The 22726-nt window shown below is 42.0% G+C and overlaps 1 protein-coding gene across 1 annotated transcript in view; it reads right to left on the bottom strand.

Moving 5' to 3' along the window:
- The window catches only part of IRAK3 (interleukin 1 receptor associated kinase 3), a 46485-nt gene that overhangs the window by 1340 nt on the left and 22419 nt on the right, over window positions 1–22726 (bottom strand). The window contains exons 6-11 of the mRNA XM_072742849.1: window positions 21567–21631; window positions 16806–16920; window positions 15739–15857; window positions 1784–1982; window positions 1472–1534; window positions 1219–1383 (exon numbers count right to left, since the gene is read on the bottom strand). Coding sequence (XP_072598950.1) covers window positions 1219–1383; window positions 1472–1534; window positions 1784–1982; window positions 15739–15857; window positions 16806–16920; window positions 21567–21631 — 726 coding nt within the window. The remainder of the gene's footprint in view (window positions 1–1218; window positions 1384–1471; window positions 1535–1783; window positions 1983–15738; window positions 15858–16805; window positions 16921–21566; window positions 21632–22726) is intronic.

Below are 22726 nucleotides of genomic sequence, written 5' to 3'. Positions count from 1 at the left end.
TAAGAGACTTGAAACCAAATATAAAAGAAACTGCAATGAGGTAAATATCAAGGGACCTGAGTTAAGGCTTAAATTTGCCCCCAACTGCTGTGGGACCTTGGCTGAATCTCTGTCCATTTTTCACTTCAACCTTAATATGTGGAGTACCAGTGTCAGAGTGTCAGAGGACAGGGGACCCAATCCGTAGTTCTCAAATGCCAGAATTAAAGCTGAGGCTCAAAAAAAGATCACTAGCCAGGAAGGAGCAGATCTGTAGCTTGACCTCAGATCTGGCTCCCAACTCCAGGTTTCTTCCACTATATATCTCACAGCTCTTTTTGGGCCCAAGATACCAGGCCACATAGCTCTCACTGGTGGTGCCAGGCCTAAAATATAGCTCTCCTGACTCCCAGGCCAGTGCTCTTCATATTCTGATTGTGCTGATCTCTTGTTGAAAACCCTTTCATGGCTCTGCCATAGATTCAGGATAAACCTCAAATCCCAGAATGGAATTCACGTCCCTCTATCACCTGGAACTTTCTATGATTTTAAGCACTCCAGCTTTTGCCTCACCACCTCCCACTTCCATGAACTACCTGCAGTATCAGTGCTGGAAAATCCGTTATCTCTGAGCTTTGCAGGTATAGATTCTCTTCGACTAAAATGCCTTTCTATTCTGACTCTATGCTCCCATGTTGACTTGGGCTTCCACCTACCATTATTCTTATCTCTCTGTACTGAAAAGCCACTTGAACTAATCTCTCATTTGAGGCTGAGGGCAACAACTGTATCTTGATTACTGTTGCATCCTCTGTATCCAATACCAAGTCTGGCACATGCAAAGTAAGCACTGGCTACATATTTGTTGAACAAATAAACAACTAAATCAATGGATGATGAAATTGAAGAGTAAATTTTAAAAATCAATAGAGGAAATATGAAATGCATTTTTAATGGACCAAATCTCTTAATGAAGGTCAAATAAAATTCTCTCCAAACTGCTCACTTCAGTCTTTTCATTAAATTTCTTGTGGTGCCCTATTCCCACCCAGCAACAACCTCTACCAGAGTACCAAATAATGTGACTTGTTGACTTGGAAGAACCATTAGGTTAGAACTCTGTGTGAGGAGCTGGATTTGCCTCATTGATAAAGAATTCACTTAGACACACAATTTATCCAATTTAGATTTTTCCATGGTTCTGTGGGCTTGGTTTTGAGTAAAACCATGTGTACGCACTTCATCCATTGATGGTCTTAACTTTGCCCGCGAGGTAGCACACTGGCCTGCCAAAGAGAAGAGCTTGGCAGAGAAGTTCCGAGGACAGGGATGCACTTTCTTATCTAGAAATGAAAGACATGAATCGAGGCCTCTCTTCTCCATCAATTCCATAAGTAGATCCCTCTAGAAAGAGAAGAAGACAACTTTATCTTTTAGAACTCTACCCCAAAAATGACCGAGAGATAGGAACAGAGATGAAGACAATTCTCACCAGCTGGATATGCTTTGGATTGTCTAACACCACTTTACAGCCTGTTAGAACCTCCATTATTACCTATAAAGAATACAGAGAAAGTCAACTACAAACATATGTAAGACATATACGCAGAATTAGTTGCAGTGATTAACTTTAACAATAGATATCGTTCATTCTAATTAATGACTTTATATTTTACTCTTTGATTACACAAAATTAACGTAGAAGACTATGAGTAACAGTCAAAAGCCCTTAAAAAGTTCTTAGAATTTAGAGCATTCCTGGGAATAAGCTTTCCTTCTTTGTTGACTGGTACTTGGTACTTACAATTCCAAAGCTATAGACATCCGTTTTAACGGAAAGTTTGCCCTGTCTGATGTACTCTTCAGGCATGTACCACAGATGTTTACTGCTGCTGCTGGCCACACTTATGGTACAGCTCTGGTGTTCCAGGTGGGGTCGGAAGTGCGCCATGCCAAAATCAGTTAGCTTGGGTTGAAACTGATCATCCAAAAGTATGTTTGCACTAAAATCATGAGCGAGGACAAACAAGACAAAAACATCACAATGACATTCCGGTGGGAAAAAAACGATAAACTCACCTTCATATCTGGGTAATGCCAAACACTGACAAAACAAAGCCATGCACAGTTTTCCATGAACTAGAGGGTATTTTCTTATTCTTCTTAAAGTATAAATACAAGTAGTATGTAAAACTCTAAAATGAAAACCTGAGTGCCTGTGTGGCTCAGTAAGTTGAGCGACTGACTGTTGATTTCAGCTCAGGTCATGGTCTCAGGGTCCTGAGGTCTCAGCCCCTGTTGGGGCTCCATGCTCAGCAGGCAGTCTGCTTGGGATTCTCTTTCTCCCTCTCTTCTCCCTCTATCTCTCCCCCCATTCATGTGCACACTCCCTAGCTCCCGTGCTGCCTCTCTCTCTCTCAAATAAATAAATCCCTTAAAAAAATGAAATAAAATGGAGACCTGACCTAGGAATAGTGCGCTTTTCAAGTGTATAGATACATATAGGGCGTTGGCAGATAAAGCTGATGCTTTGTCAACAGGAAAAACTAAAGTTAACCAAAGCCACTTTCCTTGTGCCCTTCTGATACGCAGTAAGACCACTAACTGGGTTTTAATCAGCTAACAATCAAGTACCTGTGATGTGCACAGAGCTCAGGAGCTTATCAGCTTATCAGCCTATCAGCAGCGAGCCTTTGGCAGCCCCGTCTTAAGGATAACCCTGGTCTACTGTCCCAGCTCTATGGACTTTCTAGGGACTAATGACAAAAATGTCTTTGAGTCTTTATTTATTTATTTATTTATTTATTTATTTATTTACTTACTTACTTATTATTTTTTAAAGATTTTATTTATTTAGTCATAGAGACACATACACACACACAGAGAGAGAGAGAGAGAGAGAGGCAGAGACACAGGCTCCATGCAGAGTTCCTGATGCAGGACTTGATCCAGGGTCTCCAGGATCACGCCCTGGGGCTTCAGGCAGCGCTAAACCACTGCGCAACTGGGGCTGCCCTTGAGTCTTATTTAAAACATGAAAGGGCACCTGGGTGGCTCAGTAGGTTGGGCATCTGCCTTTGGTTCGGGTCAGGATCCCAGGGTCCTGGGATTGCCTGGCATTGGGCTCCCTGCTCAGCAGGGAGCCTGCTTCTCCCTCTCCATCTGCCATTCCCCTTTCTTGTGCTCTCTGGTTCTCTCTGTCAGATAAATAAAAATATATTTTTTTCAAAAAATTAAAAAAAAAAACAAGTATCTACAGAGGTAAAGGCAAGGTGCTTAGAGTCAGTTTTGTCTCCTTGTCACAGAAAAATCTTAATAATCACTCAATATCTTGGCTGACAGTAAGGTAAGCATAAGCTTACTTTTACCTTCAAAGCACCGCCACAGCAGGGATGGGAAAGGTTAAGCCCATGCATTTCACATGGCTCACAGCCGGCTTGAGTCCCAGCCTGCCTTTCTCTGGCAATGTGACCACTGGGGGTTACTGTACCCCATACGCCTCAATGTTGTCCTCACATGTGAAATGGGGCAAACAACAGAATTCACAGAACTGAATATAAGCAGCCTACTATCTGGCATAGGATAATGCTCAATAAATGAGAGGGAAGATGAAAATCAGTAACTCATGGTAAGAGAGCAGATGGATATTGATAAAAGAGGTGGGGGGGGGGGAGCCAAGAGAGGGTGATCTATTTCTCAGTTTTGCTTGGGGCTACTCAGAGCTGGCTTTTTTGTTCTCTGAAACCAAAGCTGCTAATACTAGGCCTGCCCATCCAAAATGCCAAGTGGTATATTTGTAGTACTACATATTGTTATCAAAGGTGGTTAAGAGCAAGGTGCCTGGATGGCGCCATTGGTCAAGCGTCCAACTCTTGATTTCAGGTCAAATCATGATCTCAGGGTCATGAGATTGAGCCCTGCGTTGGACTCCACACTCAATGCAAAGTCTGCTTGAGATTCTCTCTCCTTCTCCCTCTGTCCCTCCCACTCATGTCTTTCTCTCTCTCTCTTTTCTCTCTGTAAAATAAATAAATAATTTTTTTAATGCAGTAATAGCTACAGGATAAGAACAAGAAATTCTTAATCCTGAACAAATACTGGACCTTACAAAAGTTCCAGAAGTCCTTGCTGTCCCTGTACATGTGGGCTGACAGGAAGAACCTGGCTTCGCAGTCTGAGTTGCAGGTGTTCTAACCATCCAGAGTATTCAGAGTCCTAGTTCTATTTTGAGGATTCAGAGTTGAGGCCATTAAGAATTCTAGTCCGGGCTTTGTCTACAACAAAGTTGACAACAGCATGAAGACATTCCCCAGGACCCTTTACGAAGAACACATTCTAAACTTGATGTCACTCTCTGTCCTTTAAGTGTGGCCAAGAGAATTGCAAAATCCAAAGAGCTCACCTCATTTATCAGTCCTAGGACCTTTATCTATTGTGTGACCCTTGCATTTATGAGAACGTCAGTGAGGGCCTAACCCTTCAGTCTCATATCAGTAATCACAATTCTCAGTCTTCTCCTTCCCTTGTCTTTTCTTCATATATTTGAAACACGGCAGCTTCTAAGGCCAGCCTGGTTCCAACTCATCTGTCACTCATCATCCATCTCACTTGGAAAATAGTGTTTTGTTTTGTTTTTTTTAAAGATTTTATTTATTTACTCATGAGAGACACACAGAGAGAGGCAGAGATACAGGCAGAGGGAGAATCAGGCTTCTTGCAAGAAGGCTGATGGGGGTCTCGATCCTAGGACCCCGGGATCATGCCCTGAGCCAAAGGCAGACACTCAACTGCTGGGCCACCCAGGCATCCGGGAAAATACTGTTGACTATCCTGACAAACCTCTGAACATGAGGAGTCCACTAGAGCCAGCCCCTGCCTTCTCTCCAGATCCAGATAAGAACATTTAGTTCATAATTACTTCTTCCATAGGTATGTGTGCACTTCAGCTGTTCCCACCAAGGTGGGCCTTCTGGAGACCCCTTGATCATTTCGGAGGGCTGGGGGCTCTAATCCAGGAGCTTGCCAGCTGTGCCAGGAGGTGAGATAGGCAGAGAGGTCCCATTCCCAGGACCCCACCCTCTCCCCCTCCACTTCTGCTGCACTGACTGCCCAGCTCTCTTCTGCACACACCCCCACCCTCTGCATGCACATGCTTGATTTCAGCAGAGAAGGACAGGAAAACCCTGAATGCCAGAGTTTCAGTGTCAAACATCTCGCCCTCTTCTTCCTCAACTCCAGCTCTAAAAAGCTTAGACCCATGAGGATGCAAAAGCTGACTTTGTAAAACACTTAGAATTCCTGAAGAATATATCTTTCCTGGGCACAAAAGAAAAAAAAAAAAAAAAGGCAAGCGTCAAAAACAAAATCCACAATCCGATTCTTTTATTTGACCCTCAGCAAAGCTGGTGGGGAGCTTTGAGCAACTGTTGACTCACGCTTCGGACACACTTAAGGTAAGTGGGGTAACCACAAGGGGTGATGCAATAAAACCCACAGAGGACTGTGGGCCAGTGAGAGGCCATCAGTAAGAATCTAGGGCACTGCATTTACACTTTTAATGAAGATAGTTGGTGAAAAGACAACTTGTTCACCAGCAGGCTTTAGTGCATAACACGAATTTTGAGTGCAGTGTTCTAAATAAAAGTTCTAAATAAAAGTCAACAGTGGCTGAGGAAGAAGAATGTTCTGTTTAAAGAAAGTAGGAACTGCAAAAGCCCCGTCAACTACGAGCTCTGCCCGGATTCCTTCCCTCGCTGCAGCCCTAAATAGAGCATTCATACACCGCCTTCAGCCATCACACAAGGTCAATGGAATACGTTTGTCCCATGGGGGTAAAGACAGACCAGTAAAATAAAGACAACATAAAATAACTACAATCATATAACGATATAGTTGAACAAAAGGGCAGCTCTCTAGCTACCGTGCTTACCAAGGAGAGAGACAAGAAACATGTAATGGCCTACACTGTCAATTTAGGATTTTTACAACCTATTTCTTCTATTCTTTCCCACAAAGCTACTTGCTGAAACACAGACCATCACCTTTCTAGATAATTCTTTTATTTTTTAAGATTTTATGTATTTATTCATGAGAGACACACACAGAGAGAGGCAGAGACACAGGCAGAGGGAGAAGCAGGCTCCCTGTGAGGAGCCCGATGTGGGACTCGATCCCGGGACCCTGGGGTCGCGCCCTGAGCCAAAGGCAGATGCTCAACATCTGAGCCACTCAGGTGTCCCTCTAAATAATTCTTCTAGTAGAAGGATCGGGTGGTACACGGAGGAGATGGGGAAAATCCTACACAAGGTGGTCAGTTTGTATCCTGACTCTGGAGAGTAACATATTTCAACTCTCTCTTGCCAAGGGCCTCCACCACAATTCTCTCTGGGGACCTGAACCTCCCACAGGGTACAAGAATTGCTTTCTTTGCTCTCCAGTCTTTCTCCTGATTTAGCCAAAGCCCAGGGGCCTAAAATGTACATATAAACCATGATGATGCATCTAGATTATAGCGCAGAATTGGAATCTAAATGCATTTTATGCAATTAAATTCCAATTTTATGCAAATCTAAATTACATTTGACATGTAAGCACATGACTGGTTTTTAAAAATATGAATTTTTAAAGGATTTTAGGGGGAGTTATTGGTGCAAAGCAGCCTAGTCCTTGAGTGCCTGGAAAACTCTCTGGAAAAGTCTGGACTCCAACAAATTGGACTCAGAGATAAAGAGGACCCGCTGGCCTCTTCATGACAACCTGAGGCAACAGGACATCTTGCCGTCTGTGTCACTGCTGTTACAACACCAAGACACCCCTCTCCAGATGAGGCAAGATCCAGTGTCTCAAGGAACCTATAGGTGACTGAAAAAGGGCATACACTCCCCACCCCAACCTTCAGCATGCAATATATCTGATGAAGCTGAAGCCTTTTATTCCCCCTTTGGATTGTACAACCTTCTCCCTCTCTTCCATTGAACCCAGACAGGACTCAGGGACAGTAGTAAAGGCCACTGTTGCTTTACTGATGACTTATGAGACCTACGCTCAGCCATTAAATGGGTATTCCTGCATTAAATGTGAAATTTGGTCTCTAACCAAACTAGCATGACTTCCTTAAGGCTCAGTTTCCTCGTGGGTAAAAAGATCTGAGAATGCTTACCTCTCTGGGTTGTTATGAGGATTAAATGAAAAAAATGTAATCAGAGTTCCTGATACACAGGGAGGGCCTTAGAATATACTCTGAAGGATGTAGGCTGGCCTTTGTCCATCCTACACCTGCCCTAAAATTCCAAGAAAGTTGGTTGGGTATCTGTAGAAGTTCAAGGCACCAATGTGAAGTGACAAAGGTACAAGGGGTTGCAACAATGACCCTGGAGATCTAAGGATCCTTGGGTTAATTAGTTTCAGGGCATCTGCTGAGTTTCAAAATAGTTCCAGAGTTCTGGAAGAACCTGATTTAAAGTATCATTTCCAGATACTCTAAGATCATGGGGAGAAAAAAAGGGTGTTTGGCACATATGCGTGCATGCGTGTATGCACGACTGTGCATAAATAAATGAATGTTGGGGTTTAGAGACACTGATGATAAACAAAAATCAAAGGAAAAATTTAAGTTTATGTACGATTTAACTGCGCTGGCATCTCTTCGGAAAAAATAGACATATTTGGAAATTTAATAAGAAGGGAGACACTTGAGGAAAATAGGAAAATCTGAGGGAAAAGAATTTTTACATCTAAAATGTTTCTGAAAAACAAAAGTGGGTGTTTTTTGGGAGGTGGGGGGAGATGGGAAAGGAGAAGGAGGAGACTCGTAGATTAAACAATGAACCAATCAAACCAACAGACTTTGCATTCCCTGCAGATTTTGCATCCCTACTAGACACGGAGCTGCTTCTTTGCCACACCATCAGGTCTGGGGGGAAAGGCGGAGGGGCAAGGGTGTCACGGTCCTAGGAAGGGGCCACCGCCCTGTGGCCTCCCCGCCTCCCTCCCAGCCACCAGGGTTCTCGTCCCTCACGAAGGAAATCCCCCACTTACCCTACTACCACCGGGCGTCTCTGATCAAATTCCCTTTTTAAAAAATTCATTTGTGAGCACATGGCTTTCCCCCTCTTCCCTTTCCTAGACCACCTCCCTCATACGAAAGGCTGTTTCACTTGGCAGGAGACACATGGCAATACGGCTGGAGAACATGATCTTATAGGAAACATTAGAAATGTTCACCGAGATTATCTCGGCTTTGGAAACATTAACAGGAATGAATGCCTGGGCTGAAAAATGCCGAGGATAAAATGCATTTCAATTTAAAATCGTTCATAAATGTGAAAACAATTAAGCTGGCTAAGGGATAGGCTGGAAATAACAAGGAGGTTTACTGCTTTCAGATGCTTTTATGTGATCCTGTAATTCAAAAACATCTTCGTTTCCCAAATAACAGAGACTTTGCCAAGAACAGAGACTTCAACTCTTCAAGATTCTTTTCTTCAAATCCTTTTTCCTCCTTAAATTCCACCATCTGGAAATGAATTTTGTTTTTATAACATTCTCTTTGAAGAGTTCAAATTACTAAGACATTTTTGGGCTAACTAAACCACCAGACTTCTTGAAAATACCTTTGAAATGTGGGCTTGGCTTCCTCCTTGGGTGTTCTGCAGCTGTGTCCTTGACAGTGTCTCCTTAGAAGATATTTATTCTCGCTGCTTGAATGAGACGAAGATTCCGAATGCAGACTTTCAGGCCTACTCTCCCTCTCAAAGCCTCCTGCCTACCACTGCCATTTTCGCTAGGAATCCGACGTCAGCATTTCCAAACTTGCACATCCTAGTTACGGTCTCTTCCCCATCCAATCTCCCGGTCTCTGCCCATGAAACCAGCACGCTCCCAGGAATCCTGGCCAGGAACACTGCATTGCCTCAAAAGACCATGATTGTTGGACCCACACAAACATGGAACTCCGCCTCCTTCCCCATCTACAGACACGGGACAGAGGCAGATGACAAACCTCTGTGACTCTGAGATAAGGCCAATGACATGCACACTCAGGGCTGCTGGGAGGAGTGAGTTATTCGGTGGGCTTTCAGGTCAGGTGTGAAGTCAGGCTGGCTTTCACAGAGTTCCCTAAGCTGTCTGCAGCCCATCAGCTGCCCCAACTGCAGGAGCACGTACCAGTGCAGGTGGGATAGACGGTGCTTATCACTGTCTGGGCACTTTCCCTTCACCTGCAGAGTACTCTTCTTCCCTCCCTTATTTTCATTCAAATCCCCTATTGCTGCCTACACACCCCTTCCTCCATGAAGTCTGCGCCCCACCACTCTGAATTCCAGTGGCACCCCCTTTCTCAAAGTTCCCACGGTACAGCCTGCACTATACCATGTGGTGCTTGCTCAGAGACCAGCTTCTGTTGTTTACGTAAGCTTAAAGTCGAGCCTACAGAAGACACCAAGCAAACATCTGTCGATATAATCAGTTTGTTAATTAAGAGAATTTGAAACCATAAGTGGACCCAGACCACTCTGCACATGGCAGATTTATGGCCCAAATGCTGCCAAAGCATCTCTTCCTATTTTCTTGGCAGACATCACTAACTGAGTTCAGAATGCACCCACCCCCAGGTTCCCTTTCAACCTTGCAGGTGGGAAGTCAGTACCAATCAATCAGCGGTGGAATGTGAGATGAAACAGATTTGTCATCACTACTAGAGTGCAATCATTTCCTTTTCAGATGAGGTAAATGAGCCCACATGCTCAAAATGACTTGTTTTTTGCAAAATAGCTTGCTAATGGCAGAGCCAGGACTAAGCCTAACCCTCCTTTCTCTGTTTGCTACTCTTTCAATTTACCACAGTGAACTGAAAAAAACACCCTTTTATTCAGCTACTCATAAAAGACTAAGAAACTGTTGATGATTACCAAGCAAAAGTGAAATGAAATTTATCTCTTCTTTTCCTCAGGTACATACAGATCATTGCAGTGGCAAAATAATGGTTAATGGGTGAGTCACAGGAAGACAGATTTTTAGCTCAAAATAAATGAAGTTGCAATCGTTAGGGTTGCACCCCAATGGAGCATGAACAACACACTGTGCAAGGGTCCAAGGACAGGCTGGATGAGACATGTAGAGATGGTCTCCATGAAGTAGGAGGGATTACAGTTACTGCCAAGCCTTGGCCTGGGCTTTGCATTCATTATCTCACTTCATCCCCACAACTCTGGGAGGAGGTGCAGTAGTCACCAGCCCATTTCCAGACAAACCCTTAAATAAAAATTTTTTAAAAACATGATATCCAAGTAAAAAATAAGCCATTATTAAAAAGCCATAGTCTCTCCATCTAAATAAAAACTTGTTATATTTTGATAGGTTTGCATCTTCTGTTTTAAAGTAGGCTCCGTGCCCAGCACAGAGCCCAGTGCAGGGCTTGAACTCATGACCCTGAGATCAAGCCCTGAGCTGAGAGCAAGAGCCGGTGGCTTACCTGGCTGAGCACCTAGGCGCCCCTTAATCTTGTTAAAAAATTCATGAGTTTGTAGTTCTATAATGTTACAACTGTATACTATATACTAGTTCAATTTGGCTTTTTTCACTTAATCTTATTTTATGCACATTGTTCCATGTTATTCCATACTATTAAAAACATTGTTTAGTAAAGTCAAATAATGTATGACAAACTCTCCTGCAATTCATCAGTTTGAGATCCAAATGCAGAAAATAAAGGTAACAGTATCTTCCATTTCATACTCCATCAAAAAAAAAAAAAAGGGCACTGACTTCGTCGTCCTAGAGAAGGTCACTGTTAAACACATTTTGAGATGTCCTTTATCGAGCCAACTATCAGGGCTGTGCAACGCAATGACATTGCTTCTAGAAGCTGCCCTTCCTTACAAAGAATAAGAAAATTGATAGGACACAGGCAGGAGAACAGGAACCTCAGATTTTCCTCAAAGCACCAAGCTGTACAAACAGGGACCAAGAGCCAGGAAGGCCCAAGTTTAGAGCAGAGTGAAGAGCTCATTTAAAAGATTCGGGAGGGTAATCTGGGTCAGCCAATTCACATTTGGTCAAGACGGCTGGAAGCTGAATGTCATTACCGTCAGATGTTCGGTGCCCTGAATGAAATGAATTGGTCTCATTCCAGGGTCTAGAGAACAGGTACACACAAGGAAGGGGTGGGGAATCTACTGTTAGAGTTGGTACTAATTAACATCCTTGCTGGCAGGCTCAGCGGAGAGGCCAAGAGTTCACTGGCTGGAGAAGGGGCTGCTTTGTTCTGGAACAGACAGGGACACACCGATGAGTCCTCTGAAACCAAAATCTCAGAGAAATCAGAGTCCAGGAACTCCACATCCTGACATGTTCCCCGGGGTGGACATAGTCTACAGATGGTTATGTTTGAGTCCTCGAACCCTTTGGAAGATCCTGAAAGGCAACAATCATCCCCCCCTTCACCAACTACAAAAATGAAATACATTGTTAGCACATTTCCAGTTTAAATCCTGCCTCTTCTATGAAATTCTCCATCTCGGACACTCTCTTGGGTCCCATTGGGACCCATTCTCAATCTCTCTTGGTGTTGTGTACCTGTAATGCTGCTGGGCACTCTGTCCGGCAGGGTTACTGGAATTATTTTATAGTTGGCCACATCCAGACAAGCCCCTGAGATCTAGCCTGGAAGAAATAGCCTCCTTCTAAGTATGAGACACTGTAAGAGACTCCACAATCATTCTGTTCCCACCTATAGTCCCAGAAATGCTCCAGAGTCCCTCGTAAGAGCCTAGCTTATCCTACCAAGGTCCTCAGGCTGGCTCACCCCTGCCCCCCAACATTCCTCATCCCTCCCAGAAGCCCCTTCCTTCATTCTTGTCCCTTTCTCTCCATTCAACCCATCTGTCTCACTTTCATTATACTCTTGGCAACTCTACTCGACTCTTCCCCTTGAACAAATGATTGCCTCCGCTAGGAATATTCTCTCCTGTTCTTTCAACCAACCTACTGCCTTGGCCCATCCCCATCTGGGCTCGGAACTCTGTCATTAGAACGAGGCTTCTCAGCCCAGGCAGGCATTGGGCATCTTTAGTGGTGCCCTATATATTTTTCTGTGTTTGTATTATTGCTCTGATAACCAGGTTGAACCTTCAAGGACAAGACGATGATCACTGACATCTACCCCATGTGGTCTAATACGATGCTCTGCATACAACAGATGTTCCATAAGTATTTGTAAATTAAAATAAACATGATTTTCAAAATGTTCAATAAACATGTTGACATAGAAGTGATTTTTCTTAAAACAGAGCTTAGTTTGTGGGTCTACTTCTCTCTCTCCTTTTAAAGATTTTATTTATTTGTTTGTTTGTTTATTTATGTGAGGCACAGAGAGAAAGGTAGAGACACAGGCAGAGAGAGAAGCAGGTTCCCTGTGGGGAGCCCCATGTGGGACTCTATTCCAGTCCCTGTTTGGCCTTGAGCTGAAGGCAGATTCTCCACCACTGAGCCATCCAGGTGCCCCATGTGGGTCTACTTTTCAAACACAATAGATAGATGATAGAGGTAAGTACCATGTATAGAATGTTTGTGTCCCCCTCCAAATTCATATACTGAAACCCTAACCCCCAGGAGGATGGTATATAGAGGTGAGACCTTTGGGAGGTGATTGGGTCAAGAGGGCAGGGCCCTCACAATTGGCATTAGTACCCATATAAAAGAAGGCCCAGAGAGACCCCTTGCCCCTTCCATCCTATGAGGACACAGAGAAAAGATGGGCATCTATGAATCAGAAAGTGGATCCTCACTAGACACAGAATCAGCTGGTGCCATGGTCTTGGACGTCTAGCCTTCAGAACCATGAGAAATGAAAGCATGTTGTTTATAAGCCACCCGTTTTCTAGTATTTTGGTTATAGTGTCCCGAATGGAATCAGACAGTGGGTAGAAGAGGGGTAAGTAAAAAAACAGATTGGCCATCATATCTCTTAGCCTTTACCACTGCTATTCCTACCACGTCTTCACTAATTATAAGAGAAGCTACCATTTGATGAGTGCGTGATGAGTGCATACTCTTTGCCAAGCACCATATGTATTTTATTTCATTTAATCCTAAGAGATAGATGCTATTACTCTTATTAGCATCATGCAGGGGGAAAAACTGAGGCTTCCAGAAATTTGCTGAGAACCACGTTAAGCGGAGAGTCAGCTTCTTAAATCAGATGTCTCAGGGACACCAGGAGATAGTGAGCTAAGAGGAAGGGGTGAGAAGAAGGTGGGGAGGAAAGTAGATGAAAAAGAAAAATGATTTGGTCCCGTTTTGCAGAGCACACGGCAGTCAATCTGTCCCTGGGAGGGCAGTGGCCGCAGGGGTGTGGCTCAGATCCCTCTTTCAGGACCCAGGGACACCACAGGTCCCCAGCCAGGGAAGGGTGGCTGTTGACAGCACACTAACCCCTACCTGGAACCTGTCCTTGGTAGGAGGGAGCTGCCTGGTTCAAGTCATAGTCACAGCCCCACACGCAGGGCTAGTCAGACGCAGGGGTGCAGAAGCCCAAGCGCCTTGCTGCACTTCAGCAAGTCCTCAAAGGGTCACCCAGCACCAGGGCTCCCCATGGCATTGATTAGGCCTCCACTCCAAGACCCCAGCGCAGCTTCTCCGGTTGTCCCAGTCCACCTTGCTCCATCCCTCCCTTACTTCTGTGGTTCCTGGGAGCACTCTAAAAAACCTCCTGCCGGCCAATCTGTCCTCTGAGCCTACTTCCTGGGAACCTGGCCGAAGACACCTATCCACACTGAGAAAGCGGGTATCGGGGCCAGGGCCTGAGCTCTCACCTGATCCCTGGAGAGAGATGCTGCTGGGCAGGCCCACAGCGGCGACGCTGGCTCAGCCACAGGCTGAAGCCGGGTCTGGACCCCTCCACCCTGACGCTCCCTTTGTGCCAGTGGGTGCCATTCTCTGCCCCCATCAAGTACCAGAATCTTGATCTATCATTTCTCACCCCTCTCCCATCAAGCTCTCCTTTCGGGAAAGGATTTGATGAACTCAGTTACCCAAAAGAAAAATGAATAATATTAATGTATTACCGCCTGCGGCTGAAAATAAGCAAGGCTCATTTTAAGTATAAACCAAAGGAAGGACAGGCATACAGGAAAATGCTGGATATTTATTTACGCAGATACGACATACATGAGCATCCACTATGCTGAGCTGGTGGTGAGGTAGGGGGATTGCCTCTGCCCTTTGGAACTGACCCCCGACACCGTGGCTGTGCATCTGGGTCCCAGGTCTCAAGAGAGAGCACCCACTGTGTGCTGATTCTATGGGGCCACCAGAGCTGATGAACTGCCACACCGCCATGGGAGCAGATGGCCCTGGCTTGTTTCTGCACACCCCCAGGACTCAGGAAAAATCTAGAGTCTTTTTATATAGAGTTCATTTCACCAGAAACACAAAGAAGTAAGCAACCAGTCCCTCTTTTGCTCAACTCAAAAGCACACTAAAAGCTTTTTTTCAAGATCCCAGGGGATGGTTCAGAAGAGACAGAAGCCTTTTAAATTCAGTTATCCCTGCTAGGCAGCAAAGGTGTATTTATCTACTTTTGGACTGATTCGAGATGAAGGGCACACCGGAAAAATTCACCAGGAGGATTTTGCTACAGAGTATCTACTCTCTGTCTGAATGATTCTTTAGGTCTAACTGGAGAAAAAAAAAAGAAGAAAGAAAGAAAGAAAGAAAGAAAGAAAGAAAGAAAGAAAGAAAGAAAGAAAGAAAGAAAGAAAGAAAGAAAGGAAAGAAAGAAAAGAAAAGAAAAGAGAAAAGAAAAGAAAAGAAAAGAAAAGAAAAGAAAAGAAAAGAAAAGAAAAGAAAAGAAAAGAAAAGAAAAGAAAAGAAAAGATGGAAGACGTTGCTTCTAATTTTCTCATGTCTCAAAAATGAACAGCAGAGTCCCGGCTTGGCTTGTCACACATGAATAGGTAAAGCTATGAGGCTGCAGGCTCCGTGGAATCAGCAAGGCCCTGGGGACTCAGTGACAAAGAATTTTAATTACCGTCTACTGTCTACTGTTGTTATCTTGCTGGGAATCTCCATAGAAGTCACTTAACCTTCCCTTAAAACTCACTTATGAAGAAAAAAGGGAGATTAATACAGGTTCATTTCAAAGTTTAGTGTCAGGTATAATTAATAAAATACACAAAACTGTCTATCCTACGTTGTTCGTTAATAATTCCCAAAGATAATATAAACTCTCCCTTTGGCCATATAAATGTAGCTTTTTACATTGGGTAGATACAATTTTCATTAATAAAAAAAACTGACTCTCTATAATGTACACCTGAAACTAATCAGGAGTCGTATGCCATTATACTTCACTAAGAAAAAAGTCAGATTTTAAATACTTAGATGAGAATTTTTTTTTCTTTTTTAATTTTATTTATCTTGAGAAAGAGAGAGCGAGCACATACACAGCAGGCGCGGGGGGTGCACGGGGAGAGGGAGAGAGAGAATCCCAAGCAGACTCCACACTGAGCACTTGGAGCCCCACACAGGCTGATCCGGGACCCTGAGACCATCACCTGGAGACCATGACCCAAGCCAAAACCAAGAGTTGGATGCTTAATTGACTGAGTCATCCAGGCACCCCCTCTTAGATGAGAATTCTTAATCTTTATACACACATACCAGGGAAACTGCAGGTAGAAGAAAATAGTGTGAAGTCTGACTCACCTGTGCTGATGAAAGGGGCTTTTGGGTGCAACCTCAAGCTTTGGGATAATTTACCTTGATACACTGCCACAGATGACTGAGCACGGCTCCGTGTTGTGCAAGTACTGAATGGCTCTGGCTGTTCCCAATAAAACACTGATTCGAATGTGCCAAGAGAGTGGGGCCGTGTTACCCTAAAAGGACAACAGTAGTTGGTTTAGGAGTGGAAGGTGTGTACCCACACCTAGAGGTATGCCAAAAGAGAAGCAGATGGTGAGGTGGGGTGAGGTAGGGGAATGAACATTTTGGTTTGCCATAACCTATTTGTAATTTGAGATAACGTTTTCCTCTACTACCAACAGTTCTAGGCCTTTTCGTCGCCAATGGGAATATCCAATAATTTTAACATTAGTTTAATCAAAATATGGCTTGTAAGGTAACTAGGTTTAAATGTTCACTAAATAAGGGGCCGCTAGGCGGCCCAGTTGGGTAAGCATTTGACTCTTGAAGTCAGTTCAGGTCTTGATCTCAGGGTCATAAGTTCAAGCTCAACAATGGGATCCACCCTGGGTATGGAGGCTACTTATAATTTTTTTTTCATTAAATAAGATTTAAAAATTACTTGTGGCATCATAGTGTGGGTAACTGAGAATACTGTTTTTACACTTACCCAACTAAAATTTGACCTATTGAGAATGAATTTTTAAGCTTCTCTTTCAAAAACATGAGAAATCAAGGCATTATTCAACCTTTCTCTTTAAGGAGGCTCTGTCACTTTTATGTCTACCCTTTGTACTGAACGCTACTTGTGCGAAGCTATGTGAGTAAGAAATAAGGGTAGTTAATGTAAACTCATTTGAGATATGGAATCAATCAATAAGGAGTAAGGACTCAGCAAGTCGTTTGGCCACCGTGCTGCACAGCACACAGTCACTCAGGTATTTAGGCAGGCTTTTTTTTTTTTTTTTTTTTAGAGTAAAATATTAAATCATGGAAAGTCCTCTACTTCTTTGGGAAACACATTGTTGGCTATCCCTTCATGTGAATCCATAGTGGCCTGCTGGATCCTTCAGGAGGTTTCAGCAGCTTCTCCAGGGCTTCAGGGGGTCAGAGCATCAAGGGGGGGTCAAGGTGTGACTTACTACACACTGCAATCTGTCAGAAAGGGATCCGTTTCTCATATATGGATATACCAAGCAGAACTTCTCATTCTCTGTAAAATAAGCAGCCAACTCCAGTATGTTTGGATGATGAAACCTTGAGAAAAAAGATGTTTAAATCCATCAGATTATTTATTCAAATAGGAAACGAACCGCACTGTCATCTGGGGGCGATAGGGTGGGCTGGGGAATGGGTGTAAAGCAGAATATAGATTTGGCCCAGGGGGAAGTAATCTCATTGGACACATGGCACAGATTTATTCCCCAAATTGGTCTAAAGAGTGCAGCTCCGCTGAGCAGAGAGTCTGATACAGGCCTCGATCTCACGATTCTAAGGTCATAACCTAGGCAGAAACCAAGAGTTGGACGCTTGGCCAACTGACCCACACAGACGCCCCAAAACTATTTCTTGAATGGCTGTATCATCACAGTGGAACCCAGGTAACAACTGTGAAATATAAAACGTGAACTTCACCTGTACCACAAACTCAGTTCAATTTAATTATTTATCGAATGCCTACTATGTTCTAGGCATGCTTGGGGATATTAAAATAAAGCTTTTTTTAAAAAAAGATTCTATTTATAAAACCTTATTATTAGTTTCTTCAATGGCAAAACTTTCCTATAAAACACACATATGCACGTCTTCAGATTTCTTTCCTTCCTCCTTCCTTAAAGAAGTATGTCTTGTATGTGTGTGTATGGACCCGCACAGAGACATATTTTACTTTTAAACAGGTCAAAAATGCCTATGGCATAAGACCTCTTATACCTCGTATAATGCAGACTCTCACTACGAAATGAAAAGCAGTGGACTGAAAAAGAATTGAGCTGGCGTATTTGGCTGCCTGAACAACTGATCTATACCACTGCCTGGTCCGTCTTGCACCTTAAAATAATTCAGAGACAGAAATCTATTTTGGAAAGCAGATAGCAGACCTCATATAGACACAGCCATAGCCTGGTGCTCTGTTCTGCTCACAGAGCAGAAATGACCATTTGCTTATTTTTATTTTTTATTTATTTATTTATTTATTTATTTATTTATTTATTTATTTTTTCATTTGCTTATTTTTAGATATGACCAATCTAGCAGAAAAACGGACATGGTACAAGTCAAGGAGGTGTGGAACGTGGAGCAGCCATAGAGAAAGACTGCTGACTTTGTATCTATGGACCCTTCTCACCTATCCTTTCACTACAAATTTTGAAGTCAACGGGATTTTAGATTATATAGAGCTGAATGTATGCAGATACAGTAATTTTAAAATCAATTCAACAAGTATTTGTTGAGTGCCAGCTGCAGACAAAACTTGCCAGGAACCATGTTGTAGTACATCAACAGACTTGAACGACAGACAAACCTGGTTTGAATCTCTGGTCTTCTTTTTAGCAGCTGTGTGAACTTGGGCAAGTGATTTAATTAATCTCCGTGAGCCTGTTAATCTTTGCTATGGTCTGAGTTGTGTCTCTCCCCGACACACCTTCCCCCTCCCTCCACCCAGTTCCCATTTAAAGCCCAAACTCCAATGTAAACGTGTTTGGAGAGGCCTTTGAGAGCCAGTCAGGGTCAGGATTAGATCCCTCACGATGGGATCAGTGTACTTATAAGAAGAAAAACTGGAGAATCTGCTCCTTCTCTCTCCACCACGTCTGGACAGAATTAGAAGACTGTTGTCTGCAAGCCAGAAAGAGCACCCTCACCAAGAACCAAATCTGCCCTGATTGTGGACTTCTCAGCCTCCAGAACCACAAGAAAGTAAATTCTGTTTAAGTCACCCTGTCTCTTTTGTGATGGCAGCCCTAACAGATGAATATTCTTCAACTCTAAACAATAATTAAAACATCACTTCCCAGGACGCCTGGGTAGCTCAGTGGTTGAGTATCTGCCTTTGGCTCAGGTGGTAGTCCCAGGGCCCTGGGATCGAATCCTGCATCAGGCTCCCCGCAGGGAACCTGCTTCTCCGTCTGCCCATGTCTTTGCCTCTTTCTGTGTGTCTCTCATGAATAAATAAGTGAAATTTTTAAAATTTTTTTAAAAATAAAACACCACTTCCCAAGTTTCTTATGAAAATTAAATGAAAAGTTAACTACTTAGCCAAATGTCAGGTCCTTAAAAATTATTAGCTCCCTTCCCACCCCTTGGAAAAGGAGAGGAAAAAAAGGAATCAGATGCCACATACCAACGAGTTTACAATCCTGTCTAAGGGACAAGGGTTAAGAAACTCCCTTAATATTGAACTAAAAAAACCTCATCTTCAGGTCTCAGCTTAGACGTGACTTTCTCTTGAGCTCCCCTCTCTCAGTGCTCTATACTTCATCTCACCACTTCATTTACTGAAATTGCCTGTTTACTTATGTACTTCTCTCCTAACCCCACTCCAGGCAGCATGTTCTGGGAGGAGAGGGCTATATCTGATTTATTCATTAATAAATATCTGAGAAGGAGACTGAAGATGATTTAGGAAAGGAGTTGGAGCTTCTCAAAAAGGTAGGATCTGCTTCTGTTTCTGCATCTTCAAAATGAGGATAAGAGTATTTACTTCACAGGACTGTTGTAAGGATTAAAGAATACATGTAAAGTACTTAGAATAAAGCCTAAAACTAAATAAATATTAGCAATATAAATAATAATAGCACACCAAGAATATTCAAGATCATAGAGTGGTTAATTCTCTCTAAAGTCATATACAAATATCTTCCAGAACAAATCTAACTGGATCAAATATATAAATATAGAAAATGAAACCATAAAAGTACTTGAAAAAAACCATGGTAGAATTATTTTATAACTTTTCACTAGAGAAGGTCTTTGAAACTGTGGTATAAAATCCACAATCCATAAAAGAAAATATAGATTAAATTCAACTACATTAAAACCATTTCCACAGAGCAAAAACTAGAATAGGCAAAGACAAATGTCAATCTGGTAAAAAAAAAAAAAAAAATATATATATATATATATATATATTTGTATCTCATAAGATTAAGACTAATTTTCTCTAATATATAAAATGCTCAGGGATCCCTGGGTGGCTCAGTGGTTTAATGCCTGCCTTCAGCCCAGGGCGTGATCCTGGGGTCCCGGGATCAAGTCCTGCATTAGGTTCCTGCACGAGCCTACTACTCCCTCTGTCTGTGTCTCTGCCTCTCTCTCTCTGTTTCTCTCATGAATAAATAAATAAAATCTTTTAAAAAATAAAATAAAATAAAATGCTCCTACAGATCATTAAGAAAAATACCAATAGACTAATATTTTTTTAAGTGGGTAAAGAATAGCATCAGATATTTCACAGAAAAGGAAATATGTCTCCTAATATGTGAAAAGATTCACTCATAATAGACGAAGAAATGTAAACCATACTGAGAAACCATTTTCACCTAGCACACTGGCAAAAATTAAAAGTTAAGAATAAAGGCTATATTGGCAAAAATATGGGAGCCAGGCACTCGTATGTATGCCTGCTGTAAGTGTAAATTGGTACTTCTTTTGGAGGAGAATTTGGTGTTATGCAACGCATATAACCATTTGACCCTGTAATTATATTTATGGGAACTTAGATATACTCAAATAGGTACAAAATAACATACATACAAGCTTTCCTTGTTGCAGCATCATGACTTTCTAATATTAAAAGATTAGGAAAAAAACCTAAAACTCCATCAATATGAGAATGGGTAATTAAATTACAGGACAGAATACAATGGAATATCAAAATAAGCAACGTGAACAATGTTATCTCTGCTAACCCTGGTGTGAAAGTAAGAAAACTAAATACATACATGCTCATGCATAAAGTTATCTCTGGGAAGACATACAGAAAACTGGTAACCGTTGCCCTTGGGGAAATCAACTGGGTGGTTACAGAGAATAGTGGGGAAAAACAGTCTGTTTTTGGTTTACCCTTTGGCACTTTTGGAATTTTGAAATATTCCGACTTATTATATATGCATTAGCAAATAAATAAAGCTTAAATACAGAAAGCTTCTACTATTATGATTTGGGTTTTAGTTATTTGTTGACTAAATGATATGCAGTAAGTTTTTTATGATTAGACTTCTAATGTTTTGATTTCTGGTCTGGGGCCTAAAAAAAGGATGTAGTACAATGCCTCCCCCACCACCACCCACTTCACATATTGCTTTAGAAAACATCTGAAAAGAACATTTTCTTTTCATAAAGGGTGATGAGTGAGCTCTATAGGGTTAAGGGCCTTCGATGAGCAAGGCTGCACAGCTGCAGATATGAATATATATGAAAATGAAGTCATTTTAGTTTGTCTCTGAGGACTCCCAGGCTCATGAATGAATTCCCAGAAAATAATATGCACATCAAAAGCACTTGATTTCTTTGTCTAAACTCTCTTCCTGAAGAGGGTTATACTGATGAAACAGTTTCTTGACTAAAATGTCTCTAAGGAAGGGGGAAATGGTAAAATATATACAACTCTAATGTTCTAGGAGTTATTTTACATTCAGCCATGTTAGTCGCACATGATTTAACCCACTTCCTGGTGACGGTTTCTTGTTAAAAATGTGTTCAAGTGAATTATGTGAATGGTCTATTTTAAAATATATTCTCAGGAATATGCGAAAGCAGATGTCAAAAACATACCCAATGTTCAAATATCCAACCCACATTTATTGCATGCCAGCCATGCCAAGCACTGTGCTGTAGAATCAAAGATGCAAAAAGATGAAAACCAGGCACAGAGGGAAAACTTGTAGACGAAATATACTCACAGTAGTAAAACTTCAAGCTCAGATAAAAACTGCTTCCATTGTTTCTTACATTGCATTTTTTTCTCCTAAATATCACACAGAAAAATAAGAAAAGAAAATTAAGCAAAGGATCTGTAATTCTGGAATTCTTAACCCAGGCTCTACAGTCTTCCTGAAACACAGCTGATGTTTTTTATGTAAATGCATATAAACATTTTTCTGGGGAAAGGATCCTTAGCTGTCATCAGATTTGCAAAAATCCATCAACTCCCCAGCCGATTGAGAACCACTGCTCTTGAGTTCGAAGTCTTTCATGCAACGTGTCACGTTGCTATAGTTTACATTCAAACCCTTTTACCATATTCTGTACGCATTTTCATAAATTCAAAAGTTTTATATATGTATTTAAATAAAATCCCATGCTAGAACCTGCCCACTTGATCTCACAGAGAATCCAGTTTGTCTTGGCTGCATTCTGGTTAGAAGTGATTTTACTAATTTGACATTTACCATATGGGTCATTTGGATATGACAATTCCAGTTTACCTTCATATTAATTTTGAAAAAAAAATGGGCTTACTACAACATTGAAAAATATAACTCCTTACTTCAAAGGAGTTTCAGAAGCTAGCCCAGTGCCTGACACGTAATTTAATAAATATGAATTATTTATTAGTTTATTGAATAAATTAATGAATTCGATGATATTGTATGAGCACCTACTCTCTACCTGGTATTGTTCTTGATGGCTTGCTAACCCTTATGTCCCGGCAGGTCTCTGCATCTCCAGGTCCTAACTTCTACTAAGAAAGAGTTAAATATTCTTAGGCTTCATCAGCTGTAAGTTTCTATCATTTGTAAATTGAAAGACAGGGCATGGTTTTTAGAGCTCTGTTCTCAGGAAGAAAGGGAGAGAAATCCAACAGGAATTCTGGAAGCTATTTTCCAAGTTAATCCAGGAAGTCAGAAACAATAAACTAGGCTAACAAATCATTTTCAAGGACCGTTTTATGAGAATTTATATTTTAAAAACCCATTGTCCTGGGAGCCAGGTGGATTGGGTCTCAGTCCTATTTCTAACACTCAATATTTGTGACTTTGTGTCACTTTATATCCGTGAGGTCATTGTTTTCTTAATCTGAAAAATGAAGGGGTTAGTTTTTGTGTTCATGCTAACCTAG

This window comes from Vulpes vulpes, chromosome 16 (genome assembly GCF_048418805.1).
Source record: "Vulpes vulpes isolate BD-2025 chromosome 16, VulVul3, whole genome shotgun sequence".
In the NCBI taxonomy this organism is placed as follows: domain Eukaryota; kingdom Metazoa; phylum Chordata; class Mammalia; order Carnivora; family Canidae; genus Vulpes; species Vulpes vulpes.
This window is presented reverse-complemented; position numbering and strand designations above follow the sequence as displayed.